The sequence below is a fragment of the Engystomops pustulosus genome, chromosome 2 (assembly GCF_040894005.1).
Source record: "Engystomops pustulosus chromosome 2, aEngPut4.maternal, whole genome shotgun sequence".
In the NCBI taxonomy this organism is placed as follows: domain Eukaryota; kingdom Metazoa; phylum Chordata; class Amphibia; order Anura; family Leptodactylidae; genus Engystomops; species Engystomops pustulosus.
The window spans coordinates 210,069,280-210,092,460 of NC_092412.1; the positions used below are offsets into that span (position 1 = coordinate 210,069,280).

At 40.0% G+C, this 23,181-nt stretch overlaps 1 protein-coding gene across 3 annotated transcripts in view; it reads right to left on the reverse strand.

Annotated features, from left to right (window-relative positions):
* Positions 1 to 632: 632 nt before the first annotated feature.
* Positions 633 to 23,181, reverse strand: part of RPS6KA3 (ribosomal protein S6 kinase A3) — a 73,601-nt gene continuing 51,052 nt past the window's right edge. For all 3 annotated transcript variants that reach the window (XM_072137973.1, XM_072137971.1, XM_072137972.1), the window contains 17 exons: positions 22,381 to 22,460; positions 21,562 to 21,668; positions 20,123 to 20,160; positions 18,578 to 18,720; positions 16,352 to 16,422; positions 15,450 to 15,538; positions 14,626 to 14,690; positions 14,419 to 14,521; positions 12,055 to 12,179; positions 10,100 to 10,222; positions 9,764 to 9,853; positions 9,248 to 9,406; positions 8,046 to 8,207; positions 6,201 to 6,277; positions 5,783 to 5,900; positions 5,127 to 5,267; positions 633 to 4,679 (listed from right to left, as the gene is read on the reverse strand). In XM_072137973.1, the coding sequence (XP_071994074.1) occupies positions 4,554 to 4,679; positions 5,127 to 5,267; positions 5,783 to 5,900; positions 6,201 to 6,277; positions 8,046 to 8,207; positions 9,248 to 9,406; positions 9,764 to 9,853; positions 10,100 to 10,222; positions 12,055 to 12,179; positions 14,419 to 14,521; positions 14,626 to 14,690; positions 15,450 to 15,538; positions 16,352 to 16,422; positions 18,578 to 18,720; positions 20,123 to 20,160; positions 21,562 to 21,668; positions 22,381 to 22,460 (1,817 nt within the window). In that variant the 3' untranslated portion in view covers positions 633 to 4,553. The remainder of the gene's footprint in view (positions 4,680 to 5,126; positions 5,268 to 5,782; positions 5,901 to 6,200; positions 6,278 to 8,045; positions 8,208 to 9,247; positions 9,407 to 9,763; positions 9,854 to 10,099; positions 10,223 to 12,054; positions 12,180 to 14,418; positions 14,522 to 14,625; positions 14,691 to 15,449; positions 15,539 to 16,351; positions 16,423 to 18,577; positions 18,721 to 20,122; positions 20,161 to 21,561; positions 21,669 to 22,380; positions 22,461 to 23,181) is intronic.

The window sequence follows — 23,181 nt, forward strand, 5'->3', positions numbered from 1 at the left end:
CAGTGCATGACTGACAGCCTGTATAATGATGTGAGGCTGTATAATGATGTGCTTCCTGGTGCTGGTGGCCACGCCCCCTGCAGCCTGTGTGTGCATGTGTGCATGTGTATAGGAGAGATACAGCAGCTCCAGGCAGCCATGTTACAGCAGAACATGTCAGATTCATGTGTAGCTGATGTCTGTGTCTCTCACCTGTATATTAGGAGGATGCAGCATGTCAGCAGATACAGCACACACTAGCAATACTTTACTATACATTACACACAGACATGAGAAGGGGGAGGAGAGGGGAGGGGTAACAGGGGTGACATCACTGCCTCTGACCATGTGACCAGCCTCATTTACATGATAAAGAAATGATGATTTTATAATGAATAATGTATGAAATAACTAGATAAAGGCTGGGATGGGATCCTTGTGAGCTGCTCCAACAGGTAGAGGTGACAGGACTAGTGAGACAGACCTGATAACAGGTGTCCTTTAAAGTTTTTTCATTTACAATTTTTTGTTTCAAGAGCCAACAGGTGGTTTTCTAGAGCTCTGCCTTTTATGCACCAGATTCCACAATTTTGTCCAATTCCTGTACAAAACAAAAAACCTGTTTTCTTCTAAATGATACATCACAACCACAATCGGTTTTCATGTAGGTATTTGAAAGTTTATTATATAAATGTCTGCATTTTCTTTAGAAGATTACAAAACTGATTAAGAGAAATGTACAAGCAATGATTACCATTAAGAATCGATCATAGTGGATACATGTTAACAGTTAAATCGATTTCGAGGAAGGTGGTGAGAGATATTCATATGTTTATTGTACTAGGACACGTTATTCTAGTTTACTGCAGTGGAAGCATCTTCCAAAAAATGGCGAAAAGGGAGAAATTCAGAAATCTACTTCAAGTATCGTAATTGTACTGACATGCCATGCAAAGTCTAATATAAAGAATGATTGTACATAACGGTAGAAAAATATTCTCTATGATTTGTATTTAAAAACAAAAAGTTACATAGCTCCTCCCCCACCAGAAATACAATAACTGTAAAATAATTACATCCCTTTGTGTACAATGTCCCTTTATTCTGCGTAGGAGTCATAATGCACATCATTTTCATGAGCAAAAACTCATCCATATCACACAATCATATCACAAATTATCTACCTTCAACACTTGATTGGCGGTGATTATAAAAAAGAAAAAAGTGATTAAATTTATGTAAAAAATATATAATTGGTGTGTCATTAAAAAAAAAAAAAAAAAAAAAGGAAATATGAAGTCAACCCGATTTACAATAAAAATAATGCCATATGTGAAAGATACATAGTTAACATTCCTAGAGCCACCAATTTCATCGTTCTAATGCTGTTCCCTTCAATTCCCAGCATCCTCTTCACTTCCGTAAAACGGCACTAACTTCTTAGATGCACATTGTGCTTTGGTTTCACACACCATACAAGAGGATGGAGAACGTCTCAGAATACTACAAGATATTCTATGCACAGAGTAGTCGGTGACTACACAGTCTGCATGGAGCCGTCAAAGAGCTGGTGGCTTGTTATTGAATCAAAGAGGGGGCTGAGAATTGGGGAAACCCTACACATTAAGAAGTCACAGGGTATTAGAAATTTTAACCATGCATTAGGCATTTATTGTGACATTTTTATTGTGTACCAAAGAGTTGCTTTCTGTCCAAACCTAGTAGCAGGGGGAAAAGGAGGAGGAAACTCCTTCACCCATTCGGATATTTAATGTACATGCTTAAAGGGAAACAATCGCCCACTTTTTTCCATTAAACTACCAGCCTACTCAGGTAGGGTATGAACCTTTCTAGAATTGCCTCTCATATAAAATATCACCTGCTTACGTATAAAAATCTCCTTCAAAGTTATGTGAAAATGAGCAGACAACGGTCATCTTTTGCCAGAGAGGAGTCAGGCTCAGAGACTGGAAGGTGATCATCACCGTAAATGTCTATAATCTTGGTTCTATAGTAGCTAGAACCGTGTGTTATCAGATAAAAGTAAAACTCCAGTTAAAGGCAAATTATTGAATCATGCGCAGTGCAGGACCTAAAGGAAGGCGCACAACTCATTTTCATTCCTAGAACCTGGAGCCCTGCTCCTCCCTGCAGGCCCTGCACAAGGTATCATTCAATGATCAGCTTTGACTGGAGTGTTTCAGGACTGCACAGGAAAAGAGCCCATTCATTATACAGAAATATGATGCAAGGACTTCCCACCATTGTATGAATTGTTACAGTGCTGCTGCAGTTCGGATGGCAGACGGGAAGTCCTTGCATTATATTATATTTTGTTATAATGCAAGGTCTCCCCCCTTCTGTACTAGGCATACAATCACATTAAGGAAGCTTAAAGGGAACCTGTCACCAGGGACCTCATTTTCTCTAAGCATTTGCATTGCAATATAAATGTGTGTTATAACTTACATTGCCCCCTGACAGAATCCTCAGTGTAGTTCCAGAAGTTGGGCTTTGGTTTGGATGCATTTCAAAAAACAACATGTGACCTGTCAGTGCTGCGGACTGCTCAGCTCTTGGCCCCCACCTTTGTGCTCCTGTACAGCTCCTCCCTCCTGCTCCTTCACAGAGCTCACAGCCTGGTGAGCTAAAGTTAGCGGGGGAGGGAGGGGCTGTACAGGAGCATAAAGGTGGGGGCTGAGATCTGAGCAGTCTGCACATGTTTTTGAGCCAACACAGACCACCAACATTTTGTTTTTAAGGCAAGCCGAAAGTTTTTTTTTTCCACTTTATCTTTCCATTTTATCTAAACTAATGCCCCCTCCTCCAGCCAACTGGAGTCCAACTTATCCCTGCTAAAAGATGGCAGTTTTCTGCTCATTTTCACAACTTTGGAGGAAGATTTTTGATAGGCAAAATGGTATTCTAGAAAGGATAAACCTTACATGACGGAGCTGCTAATGTAGTGGGGTAAAAGGTTCCCTTTGGCCTCATGCACACGAACGTATGCACAGCCGTGCAGGCATACATCCACCGCGAAGGAGAGGTGACCCCTCCCCTCTCCATTGCAATGCATTGCGCACGGCCCGTAATATGGGGAAAAATAGGACATGTCCTATGTACAAAGGGGAAAAGCTCTGTATCGCTCTGTGCGCCCATTGCCACCTATGGGGGTCGTGTGTACGGCCTCAAGCCAGCAGCTGTACGTACATCAACTCCCCCCCCCCCAAGGTCGTGTGCATGGGGCCTTTAAATAGTGCTTGAAAAACGTTGGGTCACAACGCAGTGGATATTATCTGCCAACAGCCCCCCTGCTGTTATATCAGACCACAGTTACATCTCATTCTAAAGCCATGGGGAGATCAGCAACTTTTATCATGAAAAGAAAACACAAAAATCAGTGAGTTCTTCCTTGTTCTATTGCTTTCTTATACTATGCCAAGGTACAGTATTGGAGCAGAACACTTGCCTCTTAGCTACTCTCATTAATGGTGTAGACAAGTTGTGGGCATCTTGCACACTCAGTGGCTAAAACATGAACCATCCCCTATTGGTTTCCTTTAATAGCATCATTGCTCATGTAGACGGAAGGTGTGGGTTATCCCTATGGCAGTCTGCACATGAATTACACATCACAGGTGCTATAGATAACCTACAAGAGCCTAACAAGGTCCTGCCCGATGAAGCTTTGATCATTACCCAACTAACACCATTAAGGCGATGCACAGTTAATCTGGATAAACCAAAGCTTCATGACACGTAAACCCAGCATGTACAAATATAATACAATTTTAAAAAAGCAGTAAAGCCTGAACCTAACTGGATAGCTGTGAATGATATTGAGTACTGCTGCTGTATCACGTGTGCTAATTCATGGCGTGCAGATCAGTCAATATCATGGATTGCTATTTCTCTAGCAGAACGGGCTCAGATTCTCCTGTAAGTGGTGGATTATATTACATTCAGAAGCAGTGAGATCGCTGCACTATTCTGAGCACACACCGCCTCTCCAGTGCACTTCCCAGAAATTACAGGACTACAATACAAGGCAAAAGAACAAATGAAATACAAAATAACGGAGGTAAATTAGAGCAAGATGAGAAAACAGGCAACACATGAAACATAGAAAATGGCCATGAAGTAAGCTGCAATATCTGCATGGCACGGAGTTGAATTGAAGGAACACAGCTTTGAAATCAAGTGCTCAAAGTAAAGAGTGTATCTACAAGCCGCTGAGATGGGGCGACCAAAAACTCTCCCTATGAAAAAAAAATATTGGGTGCTATGTTTTCAGTGTATTTTTCATGCTAGGGAGGAGTAAAAGTCTTATTGCTCCGCAATGTTGGAGGACCAGTCTTTCACTTGTATCATTTTATAGACTGGTGATTCGAGTCAGTAAGGTAGAAGGCTTGCCATCAACAACGTAAAGAGAGGAAAGAAAAAGCAGCAGCATTGATGGTGTGCCGGCAGGGAGCAGGTGCCTGCCGGAGGGTCTCTTTTTGATATGTGCTATCTCGGTTGGCTTGGTTTTGTGCTGTGGATCTTCAGCTCTAGCACTCTGTAGACCCAGGAGTTCACAGGGCAGTAGAGGTAATCTTCTTTATACCTCTCCTTTGAGCAAGAGTGGAACGGCCAACAGGTTCCAGCACTGGAGACAGTGGATTGAGGTTCAAAGCAGAGTATGTTGCGGCCATAGCTCCCTAAAATAAAATAAAGAATATATATCAGAAAATACAAGAGACAGGACTTTTCGGATACTAGGCGTCCAGCTGCAGATCACTTGGTGTGGTTAGAGATAATTATACAATTTTGTTTTTTACTTCGCTAAGAAAGATGAGAGTTTCCATTTTGTAGACCTACTCTACAACTTCACTACTGCTGCACTGGTAGTGAATTTTTAGAGAATAGTATAAGATTGTCTGTATAGTATATAAATCACTGCACTAGAGATCTTGAATGCCTAAATTGACTTTGCTCTAGCAATAAATCAGCAGGTCAGTTCAGCCCAGTGATACGAAGTTCGTTTTGAGAAATCCCTCCAGTAAACGCAGCATTTTCTCAGACTGAACTCGCTCATCAGCAACCGGTCTTATAAGTAGAAGTCATCCATACAAGCTACATTAGAAAGCAACACAAGAGCACCTTACCTTTACTAAGTGAGGAGCGTCCTGGCGGTTGAGCTGGAACTGAGGCAGCTGGTCACAGTGCACTATCCACGGATGCTTTAGTACCTGGGCTGCTGTTAATCTTTGATGTGGGTCCACATGGAGCATTTTTGACACCAAATCCTATAAAAGCATAAACCATCCTTATAGTAAATTGCTCATATTTTGGATAACTACATACACAGAAGCAGAAAATTACTACATTATTTTGTCACCGTGTCTTGTGTCAAATATAAACAATTGTGAGCACATATGGAGATAACTGGCCATGTCAGTGAAACTATATTAAAGTTCACGTAGTATTCAATCACATGAACACACACTGCACTGCTACATACATTCAGTCACATGAACATACACTTCACTCGCCCCTTCCCCTGGCAGCATGAAAGTATTACAAGATCTTGCAGTGATGCAGGAAGCATGTGATCAGTCACAAGCTTCTGACATCAGCCTAGGATCTTTAGTAATTCTCATGTCAAGCCAGCAGTTAGAGGGCAATGCAGAGACTGATTTCTGATGACCTTTTGACTATAAGACACAGGCACTTTCAAAAAACATCTTCTCTAACATAAAGGCTGCTTTAGAGGATGTGTAACACGGTCAATATATAATGAGATTAAAAAAGGAGAACAAACCTTAGCAATATCAGATACTGAATTCCAGTAGCCGCCACTTAGAGTGAACTTTCCGCTACCTATTCTTGCCAATATTTCTTCAGGGGTATCATCTGGTCCATTTGCGAATGGTGTGTATCTGTTAAGGAGAAGATTGAGTACATTAAAAGGGAATTTCTCCCGAAGGCAAAATTAGGCCCTATCCACGGGATAGGGCCTAACTTGCTGATCAGTGGGGAGGGGTCTCCGTGCTGAGACCCCTGTAGAGAATGAGGACCCCTCAACGCTCCTCAGACTAATGGAGCAGATGGCTGCGGAGGTTAGGATAGGCATCAAATTATAAAACAAGAGAAAATCAGCAGAATTTTTTTCCCCTTGTTGTATTTATTTGTAAATGACTAGGAAAGACAAACACATATATACACTAGTACACTCTTACCCAGTAAGCATAGTATATAGTAGAACACCCAGGCTCCAAATATCACATGCAGCATCGTAACCCTGACGCTTCAGAACCTGGAACATAACAGAAGTAAAGATGTATGAACAAATACCTGCAACAATGAGCTGCCATTTCATATAATTGGGCAGCATGGATAAATCTAGAAATTGAGAGGATAGCTTGGTCAGTCCCCACTAGCAGGTATGGCTGGCGTCTATCTAATGTCACCTTAGCAGACATGCTCCGATTCAGCATCTATGAAGATTGTGTTGTGCTGGTTATATTGAAGTGTCCTTTAACCCTTTCCCTGTCAAAGACTCAGCTTATGCTGACACCTCTGTGGCCAAAGACGTATCTGATACTTCATGGCTTTTAAGAACCTTAACTTTGGACTGGTGTCATCTGAAAAAGGAGAATCTAGGCTTTCAGATATGATACCAGGATTAGGTTTTTAGGAGAACAGGAGATATGGAGGTACGGTTATTGCATTGCTAATACGAAAGTGCATGTATTACACCCATCTAAAAAAGACCTTTGTTATCTTATTGGTTCGGTCTATGGAAATATCTTTTTTTATCTGGGTTACAGCTGTGTAAATGAGTATTCAATAATATACCTGTGTGATGCTCATCAGAAGCTAACTACCGCACCCCACAGAATTAAACATTCCCTTTTTCAGCAAAACAACTCAGGGATTAAACAAGATGTGTTTCTGCATCAGTGTAGCTGGGACATTCTCCAGGTATATTTGGTTCATAATGCATGAAATCAAATGGTAGATTTTCTTTAAAGACTGAAGTCCAGAATGTCATTTAAGAGGTCAGCAAACTCATGACAGATTTTGTTACCCTAACTAATTTCTTATGTTTAGTCATCATGGAAAGGTGATATAAACAGTATTTTTATTACACCGCGCTTCACTTAAAAACATGCTCTTAGATTCTAAAAATATTTAGCTCTGTTTGCCTTGTACATTTCACAGAGCTTCCATGGTATTGTCAGATTTCAGTAAGCTCAGCGGACCACCTAGTGTGCATGAGGAGCCCTCCGGACTCGTCAGACTGCGGATGGCAGGGAGATAAGGAATGGGCAGTAGGTTACATCTGCTGGATTACATGCTGAACAGTATGTCCGCTCACTTCTGTTGCTCTCAGGGCTGTTAGTGCAGCAGACACTACACACTCATGACCTACAAGTTCAGGGCCTTCATGAACAAGATATTTTTTGTGTTTTCCCCTTGTTGCATGCCAAGAGCCATAACTTATATTTATTATGAATGTATCTTTACTGTGGGCCTGTTTTTATTTTTACAGGAAGAGATTAAGTGCTTAATGGCATAATTTAAGGTAAATGCATCTTTAGATATTAATATTAATCAAAGACCAACTTTTATTAAAAGGGGTTGTTCCAACTTTGATTGTTAGTGGGTTTTTACAGATTAAGGGATTAAAGTCTGCTAGGAACCCCAAAAACCATGAGAACAGATGTCCTGCTGTTATTGAGAAGGCGTCCAATGGTTCCATCAGTGATATAATAACTCTTTGGTATACGAGACAAGACCACTTGTATTAGACACCAGAACAAAATAAATATATATATATATATATATATATTGCCATTGGTCCATCATTAAAGATTGTCCCTTTCTCTGGATCTGCGGGTCCCATTCTTGTGATAATTAGGAGGGGGTGCTAGCAGTTGCACCCACACACTGATCACCTGGTTACCAACTGGAAACCACTACGTTCACCATATAAAGTAAAATCTAATATTAAACTAGGAATTGTAAAAGACACACTGGAAAAAAGTGATAATAGAAACAAGATGAGGCTACACAATTACCTCAGGAGCAACAAAGTTGGCCGTGTAACAAGGAGTCATCAGCAAACCATTTTCTGCCCTGAGTTGCTTTGCAAACCCAAAGTCACAAATTCTGATAGACTCTGGATTTCCAGACTCGTCCACATAGAGAATATTGCTGGGTTTTAAATCTCTGTGCACAACCTGCAAAAGACAAAAGGGACACTGTAACAACTTACACTCCCAAAACGTAAACCTGTTAAGACTTCCTCACAAACATAGATCGCAGCTTAATATGTCTATATGCTCTACATTTAGATTACACAGAACGAGAAAAATACTCATCACTCGTCTATGCACAGTCCACATCCAGGGGTACATGAAGAAAGTTTTGCTCTCTATGAACTCTTGACACCCAACCTTTATTGAATTCTAATCAATACTCTATTAACGAATTCATCAATTAAGCAAAACAAAAGTATTTTGTAAAACAAGTACTCCGCATTGGTACGGCCATGAATCAGCTATTGTTGATGTTTAGGTCATGTTTGTCAGGCCTCATGCACATGAACGTATGCTGGGCGAACGTACAGCCGGGTGCAGGAGAGAGGAGGGGCGAGCAGATGCCATAGACCCCTCATTGGATTGGCTGATCCTTATAACAGTGTAGGTTATTGTGTATTGTGAGTGGGAATGTCATGTTTACCTACCTAACCCGTCTCCTGAACAGGGCTTCCCCTACACTGCCACTACAGGGGCTTCCTCATGAGGGATCTCTCAAGATTCAGGCAGGAACAGTAGCAGTGGGGTTCACAGTGGCTTAGTGGTTAGCATTACAGCCTTACAGGAGACCTGGGTTCATCGGTTTCCTCCCTAAATTGCATAATAATATGGGTCGTGGCTATCCCTTACCATGCATCGTAAAACATCTCATGTTGGGTATTTGTTACCACCATTATTGTGTCTCTTAGATCCACTTTGTCTTATCTGTCAGTCCCAACTACAGACCCTCAATGGGTATATGTAGCTGGGAAAATAGTGCAATGCACTGATAAATATTTCGACATATGGGGCCATGTGTGTAAACAGATTCATACCCAAGTAATCTTCATAGTAAACCATCATATCAAGCACCTCTAGCTCTACAATGCCTCCACACCATACTACAAGCTGAGAAGCTTAAAAAGTGAAGCCGACAATTAAACGCAGTACCAAATTCTTCCCATTATATTTCCATCTCTTACCCACTGTGAATGGAGGTATTCTACGGTTTTGGTTATAGTGTGCAGCACGGCACTTGCTTCCCTTTCCGAGAAGAACTTCTGTCGTAGGATTTTGTCTAAAAGTTCCCCTCCTTTCATTAATTCTGTTACTAAATATACATACTTTCCATCATCATAAACCTGCAACATAAAAAGATAAGAAAATAGATTAGGACAATATTCAAGTTCTGAAATGCAAAGGAAGAGTTTGTGGTGTCGAAAAAATTACACTTCCCATCAACAATTGGCAAGGCTTGGTAAAAATCCAGTGATACACTGCACAGGAGGGAAGACCTCAGTATAATTACACAGGTATGTTGGACAATCGTATGTTGCAAAGCCTTGTACAATGATAACAAGGGTCGACTCTACTCATATTACTGGATTTACAGAGTTACCAATGTTATAGTTATGAAGTTCAGTGTCACGACCATTTCCAGAGCAATCCTTCTAATGGTTATACTTCAATGTGCAGCAAAAATCATACAAATCACTTACATCTTTCAACGTGATGATGTTTGGATGTTGCCCGTAACGTAGCAAAATCTCAATTTCCTCAGTTGGATCTCGCTTGCTCTTGTCGATAATCTTTAAAATAAAAAATAAATGATAAAAAAAAAATTTATGTAATTAAAACAGCAAATTGGTCTTCATATAAAGGAAAAGTCAATTTACTCGGTAGCGATAAAAACTAATTTTACTGAGTAGATTAGAAAGCGGAATTAAATATAAATCCAAAGTGCTGAGATAACCTGTGAGACAGGAACTGATCCCATGGAAGAGAGAAAACAACAAACATATCTACTACCTGTGCTGCATTGTGACAATAATTACCTTTACTGCATACTCCATATTGGTGGTCTTGTGAATGCACCTTTTACAAATGGAATAGGAGCCGACCCCAATATCTTCCTTCAAGTCATAACCATCGGTAAACTGGATGCTATTTCTGTGTAGCTAAAAAAACAAACCAGTAATATTATTCTGTAATAAAAGACTATTATTGGATGCAGCAGAATCATCACTTCCTTGGTATTTTAGAACATGAGCAGGACAGAGCTACTGTGATGCTGACACGGGGACCACTAGATCTGTCACTGCATAAAATGGTTACAAGCTAGGGGTGCCAGATTTCAGACCAGTGCTAATTTCAATTATAAGAATAGATAACAATTAAAAAAAACAAAACAAAAAAACCCCCCACATGTAAATGATTTTTCCTGCAACTGCCACTAGAGGGAGATCTATGAGCATGTAAAAAGGAAGCTGCTCCCTGCGACAGCTGCAGATAGTTGTAGGTTTACCCCACTCTATAGAAACCTGTATTACGCCATGCTTCAAAAAGGATCCATACTCCTCATGCCCACAATAAGTAATCATGAGTAATCATGGAGTAGCTTGGTGCTTCATAACTGGCACCTAGTTCTTGGTGGGATCTGCCAGACATTGTCTATGTATCTTTTTTTTAACGATTATTTGTTCTAGAAACATTTGCTTCTGCTTTACATTGACTCGCATATGCAGCAATTTCTGCCGACATATCCCAAATATTCATGAATCTGCATCTTCAGATCACAGAAGTAGTGTCCTGCACTGGATGGTAGATACTAAGGTATGCAGGCAATTCTTGAAGGCACACACAGGGCATACATGAGGCAGTATGAGGTCACTTACACGCCTGGACGCAGGTATATTACTTCTTATACACGTTTATCATGCACCCGACACATTCGGCGGGCTCCAATGCTTTAATATTGAAAATCTTCCAGTGTTTGGAGCATTTGCATAGCTCACATGTACGCTTACTTTTGGCCAATGGCAGAATCTAGACCCCTTATTTTCCAGGATCTCAGGAGTTTTACTGTGAGTTAATCATTACACATTGCCTCAGACACAGACAACTTGGCGGTGGCTGTGAATGTCTTTGTTTTCATGTGCGCAAAACCGGAAGAAAATGACAGTGACTGCTTCAGTAATGTAAGTCCTTGAACTTTGTACAGCTATTCTCACTTCACCTGGTGAACAATATCCAGAAAGGTAAAGGAAACCACTGCTTATGTCTGTTTTACTAAATATTTGCCACATAATCACAATTCAGTCATCTTTCCATTGTTTCATTCCTTGGTTACTCCTACCAGACATCTATGTGGCACAACAAGAATTTAGAATTTTGAGAATGTTCTGAATGTTTATAGAAGAAATCCTTTTACATATGAAAAAACTCAAGAAGCGTCATGGTGGAAATTAAAATCCAGACAAGACAAAAAGAAAATTTATGGGGAAAAAAAAAAAAAAAAGAGGAAACATTTTTAGCAATGTGAAAGTTTCCGCAAATAATAGAATATTACTAACAGTGACATTCATAAGACAGTGTTATCCCATCTACATGTATTGCTAATCCCCTGGGATAGATAAGGAATGGAAAACCTGTAGGTGCTGAGGAGATTAAAAAGGACCTGTCATGATGATTTGGGATATAAACCACACAAAAGTGTCCCAAATCACCCTTTTCCAAATCCTCCCATGGCCGCTACTAAAATGAAAATAGTGCTGTAGTTACGGCACTTACACAATTAAGCCGGGATGTAGTGCACTGGCTTTATTGAAGAACTGCAACAGTGTGTAAAGCACACGAGCCATCTATATTATTTTTTGTTTTTATCATGGCCACGGTGGGACTTGGTCAGGGGTGATTTGGGATATTTACAGTAAGTAAAACTAAAACCGAGGAGAGGACAAGCTAAGCCCCATCTACTATATATTGAAAGCTCTTCAAAGCATATGCTTACCGGAACAATGCCATGAACTCCTACTGTTTGTATGGCCTGATTTTCTTCCTCAGAAGATATAGCCACAAAGCTAAATCCACGGAAGAGCTGGTGTGCATTGGCACTTGCTGGAATACCAGGGGAGTCTACAAACAAAAGCAGACGGAATTAAGCCAATGTTAGTTACAAGTCAGCAGATACATACTATGCATACTTGAAATATATTCATGGCGAGAAAAGACTAATAATGCAGGAAAATAATCTTTTAAGTTTTCTTCTACAGACTGACTTTTTTTTTGTGCTACTACAGCTTAATGACCACATAACGAAAACTCTTGAGAACATTTCAGTTCAAATCCCAATCTGACTTCTCGATTACATATATCACATATACATAAAAACTTCTCAAAAAAATAAAGAGGACACTCAAATGACACATCCTAGATCTGAATTAAATAGTCATTGAATACTGTACAACGTTGAATGTGCTGTCAACAAAATCAAATTTATTAACCACTGGAGGACTGGATTTGGAGTCACCCCCAAATTTAAACTGGAAAACACACACTAAAGGCTGAGCCAACTTTGATGTAATGTCAATAAAACAAGCCAAAATGAGGCTCAGAATTTTGTTAATAAACTTGATTTCCATCGATCATTTTTTGCCATCAAATTCAACTTTGTACAGAACAAAGTATTCAATGAGGATATTTCATTCATTCAGATCTAGGATGTAGGATGAGCAGGTGAAGAGCTGGTTGGATTTTCCATGAGAGAGGAGGAGCAGTTTTAAAAACAGAGTTGAAAAAACACAGCGGTGTCAGGAGACTCCTTGGGTGCTCCAACTGCTGTTACAATCATGAACTATAAATGCATTTTCACAGTCCTGCTGTTACTAACACATAAAAGTATGATTGCACTTCTCTTCAGGGACAAAACCTGACAGTCTGTAGCTTTGTATAGGAAATGCGTAAAATATATTTATAAGTTGGGATAAGGAAAAAAACTTTTCCTTAATGCTACCTTGAAAGGCCCCCCCCTTACATCAAAATATATAGAAAAGGAAAGACCAGAGTGACTTATAGAATGTGTTATTTTGTTGTCCTGAGTGTAATATAAATATAAGAATTTTGTCTTCATGGGAATACACTTTTAAGGGATGCAGACAAGGCCGGCTCCAGGTTTCAGTGGGCCCTTTGACGACAGAGCCTCAGTGGGCCCTTTCGCAGTAAACTTGGCTAGCAACATGGATTCATTATATATAGCGTCTTCAACCCCATGGATTAATTATATGCATCCCCCTCACTGCCCATTATATGCAATCCCCTCCATGGATTATATGCAGCCCCCTCCTCACAGACCATGCTTTATATGCAGACACTATTTATTATATGTGGTCCCCTCCCCACATAATACAATATGGACTGAACACATAATACAATATGGCAGTAGACACGCGCCAATCTAAACGAGACCTTATTTTGTGTCTTCTAGATTTTTATTAATTTAATGTAACTGTATTATAATATATATTATATTAAATAATAATGTGATTATATATAAAGAGAGATGTCGGAGATCCATCTCTATATACCAGTGCATGGAGCATGTGTCACAGTAACAGTGAATCACCTAGTAACATAAAATACTCCCATAGACACCCACTAAGCCCATAGCCTAATGAAAAGAAGATAGAAGTAGAAGTCATTCAGTACCGCAAATAACAGAAACCTTCAGACTTTGAAAATCTCGCACAAGTACCGATATTTCGATGCATCGTGCAACCATAGCCACGAGTGGGGCCTCCCAGCAGCTGTGGGCACCGGCACTCGACCAGGTTTGCCAGGTGATGATGGCGGCCCTGGGTACAGGCATCTTAAAAACTTTGGTTCAGTTACAACAGCAATAAGCTGGTGTGGATTTTTGTTAAAAGCAAATTTCTGGCATTGTAGAGATGTCCGGCTGCAGGTAGTCTGACCTGAAAAGGGTCAAGAATGTTTGAGAAGGTAGCCCCTGCACAAACATTGGTGGCTTTCTAAAATCACAACTATGGCACATGGCGTTTCATGAATCACATTACAAATTATCTAACCTTTTTTTTTTTTTAATCTTTGGGGCTTTTTAAAATAAATGCTTTAGCTATATTACCCAGTTATAAACTTTCAACTAGCCTCTGTTTTGTATCACAGTTTGTGTGAAGCTTGCTGGTCTAACATGAAATAAAGTCAAAAATACTACAATTTTATATAAAAGGATGTGCTGACAGATAAGACTTATTCAATGCAAGATCCACATCTTGCCGTCAATCCAATCCTAACGTACAGTGAAAATAATTTACCCTCTTTCGTGACAATGCGGAATGAAAAGTGAAGAAAAGCTTCTTACCTTTGGGTGTTTTTGCAGTGAACTCCGGATCAAAATAAAAGGTGTCTTCGGGACCACCTGTGGCTGGCTTGAATGGAGGCTGGATTTCTCTTCTATACAATTTCTACCAAAAGAGAAGAAACACCATTTAAGAATATGGGGAGAACAGAATAAAGGCAGGCAATGGCTGAGTGCTCTATATAAAGCAGAAGACATCAAAGTACTTACATTCCAATCAATTGTTGAAAAGAAAGGATGTCTTTTAATTTCTTCAACGCCGTCAGGTCCAGCTCCTGTACAATAATAGAAGGGGACATTACACAGTTGTAAGTAGTTGTTTGGACGTCAGTGAGGCGATCATGAGGTTATTAGTCAGTACGGACAGACAGATACAGTTCTGGGATAGGGCATGATCGCTGCACAGTGCGGGTTAGTTGTGGGATACATTTTTTCTCCATGGTCATGATATGGTTGATGCATAAAGTTGTTGCAAGTAACAAACACCCCTTGGCCAGAATCACAAAAAGGTTAAAGCAAATCCAAATGCAGTTCTTGTCTCATCAGCGACTGTTTGCTACCTTGATTTAGGCAGGTAAAAACGCTCCGAGTTGAAGGGAACTCCCGACCTGAACCTCTGATCACAGGAATAAACTCTGCATGTCAGTCCAGCGATAAGAGGTTTGGGTCAGGATATCCCTTCAGCACACTCACTCCTGGGCGAGTGGCTTTATACTGCAGATTGATAGTGGTCTGACAACCAGACTCTGCTCCAACATCAAATGCTATGCAGTGGTTATATGGTGCTGTACACTTCATAGTGTCAGTGACAGAAATTATGTTAAAATTAAAAAGCCATGTGCAAGAAGTCAAATTCACCCTTACAGCTTCCATAAGAATGAGTATAAATGGCAGCCAGATGCTGTTCATCTTTATTAATTGATCAGCAGCAAGTGTGACCACCTTTATAAAAGTTCTATCATATACAACTCTCAGAAACCAGATTCACTTGCAGAAGGGATTCACATGGATCTTTGTTTAAGAATGTAGCTCACCTAATCTGTTGGTGGGGTTTCTCTTAAAAAGCATACGTAGGAGAGACTGAGCTTCTGGAGTAAGGAATTGAGGCATCCCAAGCTTGGCCCTTGAGGGTCAAAACAAAACACAGTTAGGACGACTTATGACAATAACATAATGTTTGTAAATCAAGTGTTATAATCATGATGCACCTTTCCTGTATTACTATTGCTCCTGTTTATAAAATAAATTATAAAGGTTGTATTTAAAGCTGAATGCCAAGATCCCATGCACAACAAGTGTAAAGCTTTCTTCACTGATTACCAAGCATGGAATAATGCATTATGCAGTCATTGTACTTGGCTTTGCAGAATAGCCTCATTCACTGTAGTGCTTGATCATTGGGGGACCAGGTATCAGTATTTATTATTATCTATCCTAAAGATAAGTAAATCAATATTAAAATCCTAAAATACGGCATTTAAAGAGTAACAAAGTAACTCAACCTTTGAAGTAAAAAACAAAAAAAACAAAACAAAAACAAACGACCAGGTAACAATAGTACACTTCATCAAGTAAAGCAGCTTCTCTGTGTCTTGTTTCTGCTTCTTTCTCCTGCAGTGAGCAACATATCTGAAAGCCTTTTATGGACCAGCCACTTCAGACCGATTAGGCTAAGGAGTAACTTTTTGCCCTTGTCTGCACAGTATACATCGTATACTGTGGACACAGTATAGAAATATGAAGCAAGCTGTGTTTTTTTCTATCCTGCTCTTGCCTGCTGAGCAACGCATAAGCTAAGCGGATGCCATTGGGAAAGATGCAAATTATCCATACAAGAACAGTGACATCACTGGTGGGTAACACCCTGAATATCGGCAGCAGCCAATCATAACTTAATAATGAAAAACATCAAATCCCCTTATAAGACAGGACTTACTTCAGAATCATAGTCATAGTTTCCTTTCTGTCCTTTCCTTGAAACGGCAAAGTACCCGTCAGCATCTCAAACTGTGTGAAAAGCAGAAAATGCATTAGATAATTGCAACGTTTTTATTGCTCAGATTAAGAAAAATTTTCCCACCGCAGTGGAAAAGCACTTTCCCTCCTGAATACATTAGGATTGGACAATTTGAGTGTTCCTTCCCGAGCCCCATCTGACAGCACACTAAATCTAGTCCATGCACTGGGTTTTAATCAGTAGCTGCTCCCTGTACATTTACTAGAGTTATTTTTATATCTTCTGGGAGAGCGAGATAAGGAGGTGCAGGGAGCTAGAACACAAGGCAGCAGAGCTGGATACAAAGAACATTTGTCCACAAAGGGTCACATGAATGAAATAAATTGCGTGTCACTATAATTTATATCAGATCTTATAACCTTGAGGTTCAGGACAATAAAGTAGTAATTTCATGAAGGAGGGTGAGCCTTCGCAGGCATATGACACAAATGGACTGACCGGCATATTTGTAATACCTTCACGTTTTAATTAAAATCCACATTATAGTCCATTAGCTTTTCAGGGAATGGTTACTGCTCTTTACAATCACATGATGGATGAGGTGAACCATTACACAGAGCCATTTATTCTGTGACCAAGATTCAGCTCATATAATATGCAATAGTGAATGAACTAATCAGTAACGCTTGCTGTACATACAATATACCTACAAGTTTGGGATTTTCCTGGTCTATTAAGCTGCCCTTATACTTATGAGATTGGCAGGCCGTCCTTACTTTCTGAAAGGTTGGCTGTAGAGATCACATTACAGATTTTTTTTTTTTAAAGGAAACCTACCACTTGTAGTGGCAGGTTTCTGATGGAAATACCGGGCACCAGCTCAGGGTGAGCTGGTGCCGGAGCTTATTTTCCATCAGAAACCTGCCACTACAAGTGGTAGGTTTCCTTTAAGCCGTTAACATCAGGGATAAGGAGTGTCAACAAAAACATGCACAGCAAGGAGACAAACTTGCTTTGCTTCTATGAAAAATTACTTAGGTCCTGGGCAGAAGATTAGGATACACAGGACAAACATCCTCAAGTTTAGCCATAGTTTAATGGATTGGTAGCAAGTGTGCAAGTCATCTCCCATCAACATGAGGTAGGGGATTTCAAGCTGATCAGAGAGGGTCCAACAATCCAGAGAACGGGGTAATGCTTGTCCTATTGCTCCATTCTAAAGTATCAGAGTATCAGTGTTGAACAGGACCCGCCTAGACAGTGAATGGGGGTGCCAGAGATAGAAGAGCAACGTGCTTTGCCATTTTCAATACGATCATCATTTCTCCCGATGGCTGGGAGTCCGATTTCATTGGGGGTTCCAGCCATTGGACCATTACTGATCTAAACTGGTCCAAACTTGGAACACCCTTTTTAATAGCTAGAGTTTAGCAGTGGAAAAATAATTAACATTTTTAAAAAGCGGGAAGGGGGGGGGGGGAAGAGTGTGGATATTTTATTTACCTGAAAAATCTATGTTTAACTAGTATACACTGTACATTATGCATGTGAAGAATACTTAAGTATAAGGGGAGTGAAAAGCAATGAATAGGTGGCAGAGCAACCTCCCACTATTTTACAACCCTCAATGCGCTAAGAGAGTCCTTCCCCTAAAATTCCAGGAATGTTATGTTGGTCCCATTAAGTGGGGTTGAGGGAGCTTTGCAATGACCTAGCTAGTAAAAAAATATTAGTACATTTGGAAAATCGGGTTCTGTTCCATATCGATCGTCATAATTTTATAAAACAATGAAATTGTTAGGAAAATACTGGAATACTGTATCTACTTGACAGCCTTAGGTTTTTTTTAAATTAGTTTTTCTATTCTAGTGAACATGCAGTCAATAATGACACATCAATGTTGGAAACTGAAGGTTTGGCAAGTTTTACAGTGCAAACTCTTTCTCAATCCATATAACATAGGCAGATGGCTGACACCTGCCTGCATCTAAGTGGAATTAGGTGCATTTCGCTCCATACTGTTAAGCCATCTGTAAATCCTTTAGTATAGGAGAAAACATAAGTCTGACATAAGTTTGCTCATCAATTGAACCATTGACCTGAGAAACAGATTAAATAACAAACCTGCTGAGAATATAAACCTTAGGAAATAATTTTCACAATAGAGAGAAATGACATAGAAGCATAATGAATGAGAAAACCTACCATGAGAACACCAAAAGACCACCAGTCAGCACTCTGGGTATGGCCTCGCCTATTAACCACTTCTGGAGCCATGTATTCCACAGTCCCGCAGAAGGAGTACGCCTTCTTCTCATGATCAACAGACTCTTTACTAAGGCCGAAATCTAGCCGAAAAAAAATAAAAAATAAAATAAAAAAGGTTTAGAAGGTAACCTTTCAGCACATTTTCACAAATACAGCTAATGACGTGTTTCCATAGAGTCCTATTAACAGCCACCCTTATTTTTAGAAAAAGGAAGAACGATTACTGGACAATGCTACAGTGAGTTATTGGACCGCTTCGACAAAAAAAATTGAAGGAGCCATGGCAGAATTTGGAGAAAAAGAAGGGGTTGTTTCAACATGATAACGCACCAATACATTCATCCGGAGTTGTCACCGCCAAACTGCATGAATTACGTTACGGATTGCTGCCGCAACCCCATATTTATCCGATCTGGCTCCCTGCGACTTTTACTTGTTCCCTAACATGTAGAAATGGCTCGCAGGAAAAATTTTTGGCTGAAATGAGGAAGTCATCGCCGAGACATAGGATTTATTGAACTCACCAAAATACGCCTATCTTTTGGAGGGGTTAAATAAATGTCAAGAACGTTGAGAGAAGTGTATCTTTGTAAAAGGGGACCATTTTGAAAAATACCATTTTTTGACGGGTAGTTATTGAACCTCCCTCGTATGTCATGTGAACAGGTTGATGTCATTTAAAGTCCTATAGCCTTTACCTTTCAAAATGTACCCCACATATATATCTGATCACATGAAGTCACAGCATGCCTCAATGGAGGATTGGGAGGAGTACAAGTTCATGGGGGATGCTGTGATTTCATGTGATCAGATACATACATGGTCACATGACATGAATGTAACAAAAAAATGTCACAATATTTCCTATAAATAAAGCTTTATAGGTGTGTAGTTAAATATTGGCAGAAAGCCTTTAAGTGCAAGGAGGCAAGTCAGCGATTTGAAAAGATACACTTATAAACTGGCAGTCTGGGAGTAAACAGAATAAAACAAAAATCTTGAACAAAAGAATCAAGTATGCCAATTTGAGCATCAGAAAATTGTTTGTAATTAAGGTAAAGTGCCTCACTGCCAGCTAATTTTAGGTGATATGATGACTTGTATCTCTTTACCACCAGGCATTGTTGGTTTGGGGGTTAAAATTCTGGTGACTGGTCTTCTTTAAATTATTTGTAACAAATTACACTGGAGCTCCCACTAATAGAAATAAGGATTGTTGCATCACGTAGTGGGCATGAATGTGCATGAACACTCCTTGAAACTACCGGAGAGTGATGTATAATACAGCAGACACCTGTCCTGTATGGAGAAGAGCCCTCTATACACACCATTCACATTTTGCGTGAGGGGTAGAGATGTGAATGGGAAACCAGTTGAGTTCAGGCACCATATATGGCAGCATGGATAATAGAAATGCTACCCATGTGGTTTGCTCTCCACAAGGATATTCCTTGCTAAAAAATAAAAGTCAGGTGTACTTACCAGTTAACTTGATGTGACCCTCCTCATCCAGTAATATACTACAGGCAAAAAACAAAAAACAAAGCTTTAATTGGAAAACTGAAATGATTTTTTTTTTTTTTTTTTAAATCCAAAATACATATACAAGCAGTCCCTGACTGAAGGACACCCAACTTACAGACAACCCTTAGTTACAATCTGATTTCTCTATCCACTGTGACCTTAAGTGAAGCTCTCTTCATGCTGGTAATTTACTGTACAGGCGGTCCCCTACTTAAGAACACCCGACTTACAGACGACCCCTAGTTACAAACGGACCTCTGGTAATTGGTAATTTTCTGTACTTTAGCCCTAGGCTAGAATAAACAGCTGTAACAGATATCACAGGTGTCTGTAATGAAGCTTTATTGTTAATCCTGGTTCTTATGACAACCCAACATTTTTAAAATCCAATTGTCACAGAGACCAAAAAAATTTGTCTGGAGTTACAATGATAAAATATGGTTACGACTTACATACAAATTCAACTTAAGAACAAACCTACAGACCATATCTTATACGTAACCCTGAGACTGCCTGTACTTTATCCCCAGCTACAATATTGTAAAGGAGGCTTCAAAGCCGATTCATTGTTTATCCTTGTTCCCTTGTAATCCATTTCAATGTTTAAACAAATCTATAGAATTTATCTTGTACAGAACCAGGGGGGTTGTTTTTTAATTGAATTTGTATACAAGTCAGTATATTTTTTTTGTCCCTGTGCCAATTCCATTTATTTATTTTTTAAATTCATTGTCAAAATTGGATAAACAATAAATCTTTATTGCAGACACCTTTAGGCTGGATTAGCACGGCGGGCACACGGCAGCGCGTGGGGAGGGGGGAGAGCGCTGCTCACCCCCGCCCCTCTCCATAGGGATACATGGCACACGGCGCCATATGCCCTGAAAAAATAGGACATGTCTGGTCCCGTAGGACACCGCGCGCCCATTGCCGTCTATGGGGGACGTATATCGGCCGTATATACGTCCCCCTTGCGGTCGTGTGAATCCAGCCTTAATAACTGTTCTAGTTGATCATTAGATCCTGCAACTAGGAGTCGTGTCTAAGTTGGGTGTCCTTAAGTCAGGGACATGTGCAAACCATTCAAGTACATAATATCTTCTGAATTTCAGGCAGCCTTTACCAGGAATTGAAAAAAGCCAATAGCATTTAAGTTACTGTACAGGGCTGATGTATTGTGCAACATTTATCTGAAGAAAAACAGCAAAACTTGTACAAAAGTGAAAAGAAAAATTAGATTAACAAAATGTAACAGTTTGACATAAACAAAAGGCATCAATTTTTCCATATCCTGAAAAATGAGAGTACAAAAACTTCCTGGTTAAAGGTATTATTTTAGGAGATAACCTCTGCATGTAGGAAATAATCTGAACATGGGTCAGTAACCAACTACTTACTTTTCTGGCTTAAGGTCCCGATAGATGATACCGAGTGTGTGAAGATGGTCTAAAGCAAGTGCCAATTCTGCCAGGTAGTATTTCACATCTTCTTCAGTGAACATTACCTTCAGATGAAAAAATATATGTAAATGTATCCCCATTATTAAACGTGCAGTCCAGCAGCTGAAAATATTGTACTATGATATATAAGCAAGTCACGGCTTTTCAACCTTTATCTTCTATCATTAACCACTGCAAAATTGAGAGCATGCCGTATACACTTGAGTATAAGCAAAGTTTTTCAGCACAAAAAAAAAAGTGCTGAAAAACCTAAACTTGGCATAAAAAAAAAAAAAAAAAAAGTCAATACTCCCCTTTACAACGCCCCCTGCAGGTCTTCTATTCTTCCGTCGGGCAAGACATCAGAGCCTGTGTACCGCTACATTGCACAGACCTGCTGCTGCCGGATGAAAGTATAGAAGAACTGTGCAGGCAAGTATAGACTTTTTTTTTTGTATGTGTTGGGAATACTGAAGTTGCCTATATAGTGGGGGCAGGCTGTGACCAATGCGTTTCTTACCCTAGGCTTATACTCAAGTCAATAGGTTTTCCCAGTGTTTGTGGTAAAATTAGGGGTCTCTGTTTATACTCAAGTATATACGGTAATTTGTAAGGGTGGGTTCCATGGGGCAGTACAGATATTCATTGGAAATGTCAAAACTTTTCAGTCCCTTTATTAAAAAAAAAAAATAAAAACTATTATATATACACACACTGAGAAAACAATCCAATATTCAACTTTTGCCCCACAAAATATTATAAAGGGGGAAATATTACCTCTTTGGATAAGCGTGTAAACAAATCCCCACCCCTGAGAAAATCCAAAATTAGGTATAGTTTGCCTTCTGTTTGGAAAGCTGGAAAAAAAGAAATCTAAATGATTAAAACTTTTAACAGGATTAATTTCAAGAGAGCTTATTGTCACATGATCCACAGGTGGGATGTTATGAGCGGGAAGATCTGGGAATGTCCATTTATTATTTTCTGAGAAAACTATTCAGCACAACTTGCAATGTATTATCCCTAATGATTACCTTTCTGTGCTTAGGAGTCCAGTGTGGTGTCCTACTAAGGGCTTAGGCTGCATTCACACTGCCGCAAGGGGGACGCCCCCCATAGACGGCAATGGGCGCACGGCGCCCTGTGGGAGCTGTACGGTGCAACACCGTACCCGGGAAAAAGATCGTAAATGTCTTATCTTTTCCCGCATTACGGCGCCGTGCACCATATATCCCTATGGAGAGGGGCGGGGGTGAGCAGCGCTTCCATGCGCTGCCGTTGACCGCCGTGCTACGGTACGGCGGGCAACGGCAGTGTGAATGTAGCCTTACTCACACAAATCTGCTCTGAGCAACATTTCACAAGTACAAAAATCAAAGCCATAAAGGATGCAAGGAGTCCCTGTTTCCATGCATGTATTACTGTGATGCCTGGACTCCTGTCCCTGGATAGTTGAGCAGTTTGTAAAATGCAGCCTCCACAAAGTCTGTTTCACAGTCCAAGGACATGCGTGTTAGTTGGGCCAACGAAACAGGTGAGCTTTTTCCTGCAGACACTGTCCGTGTGTCAGCTGCATTT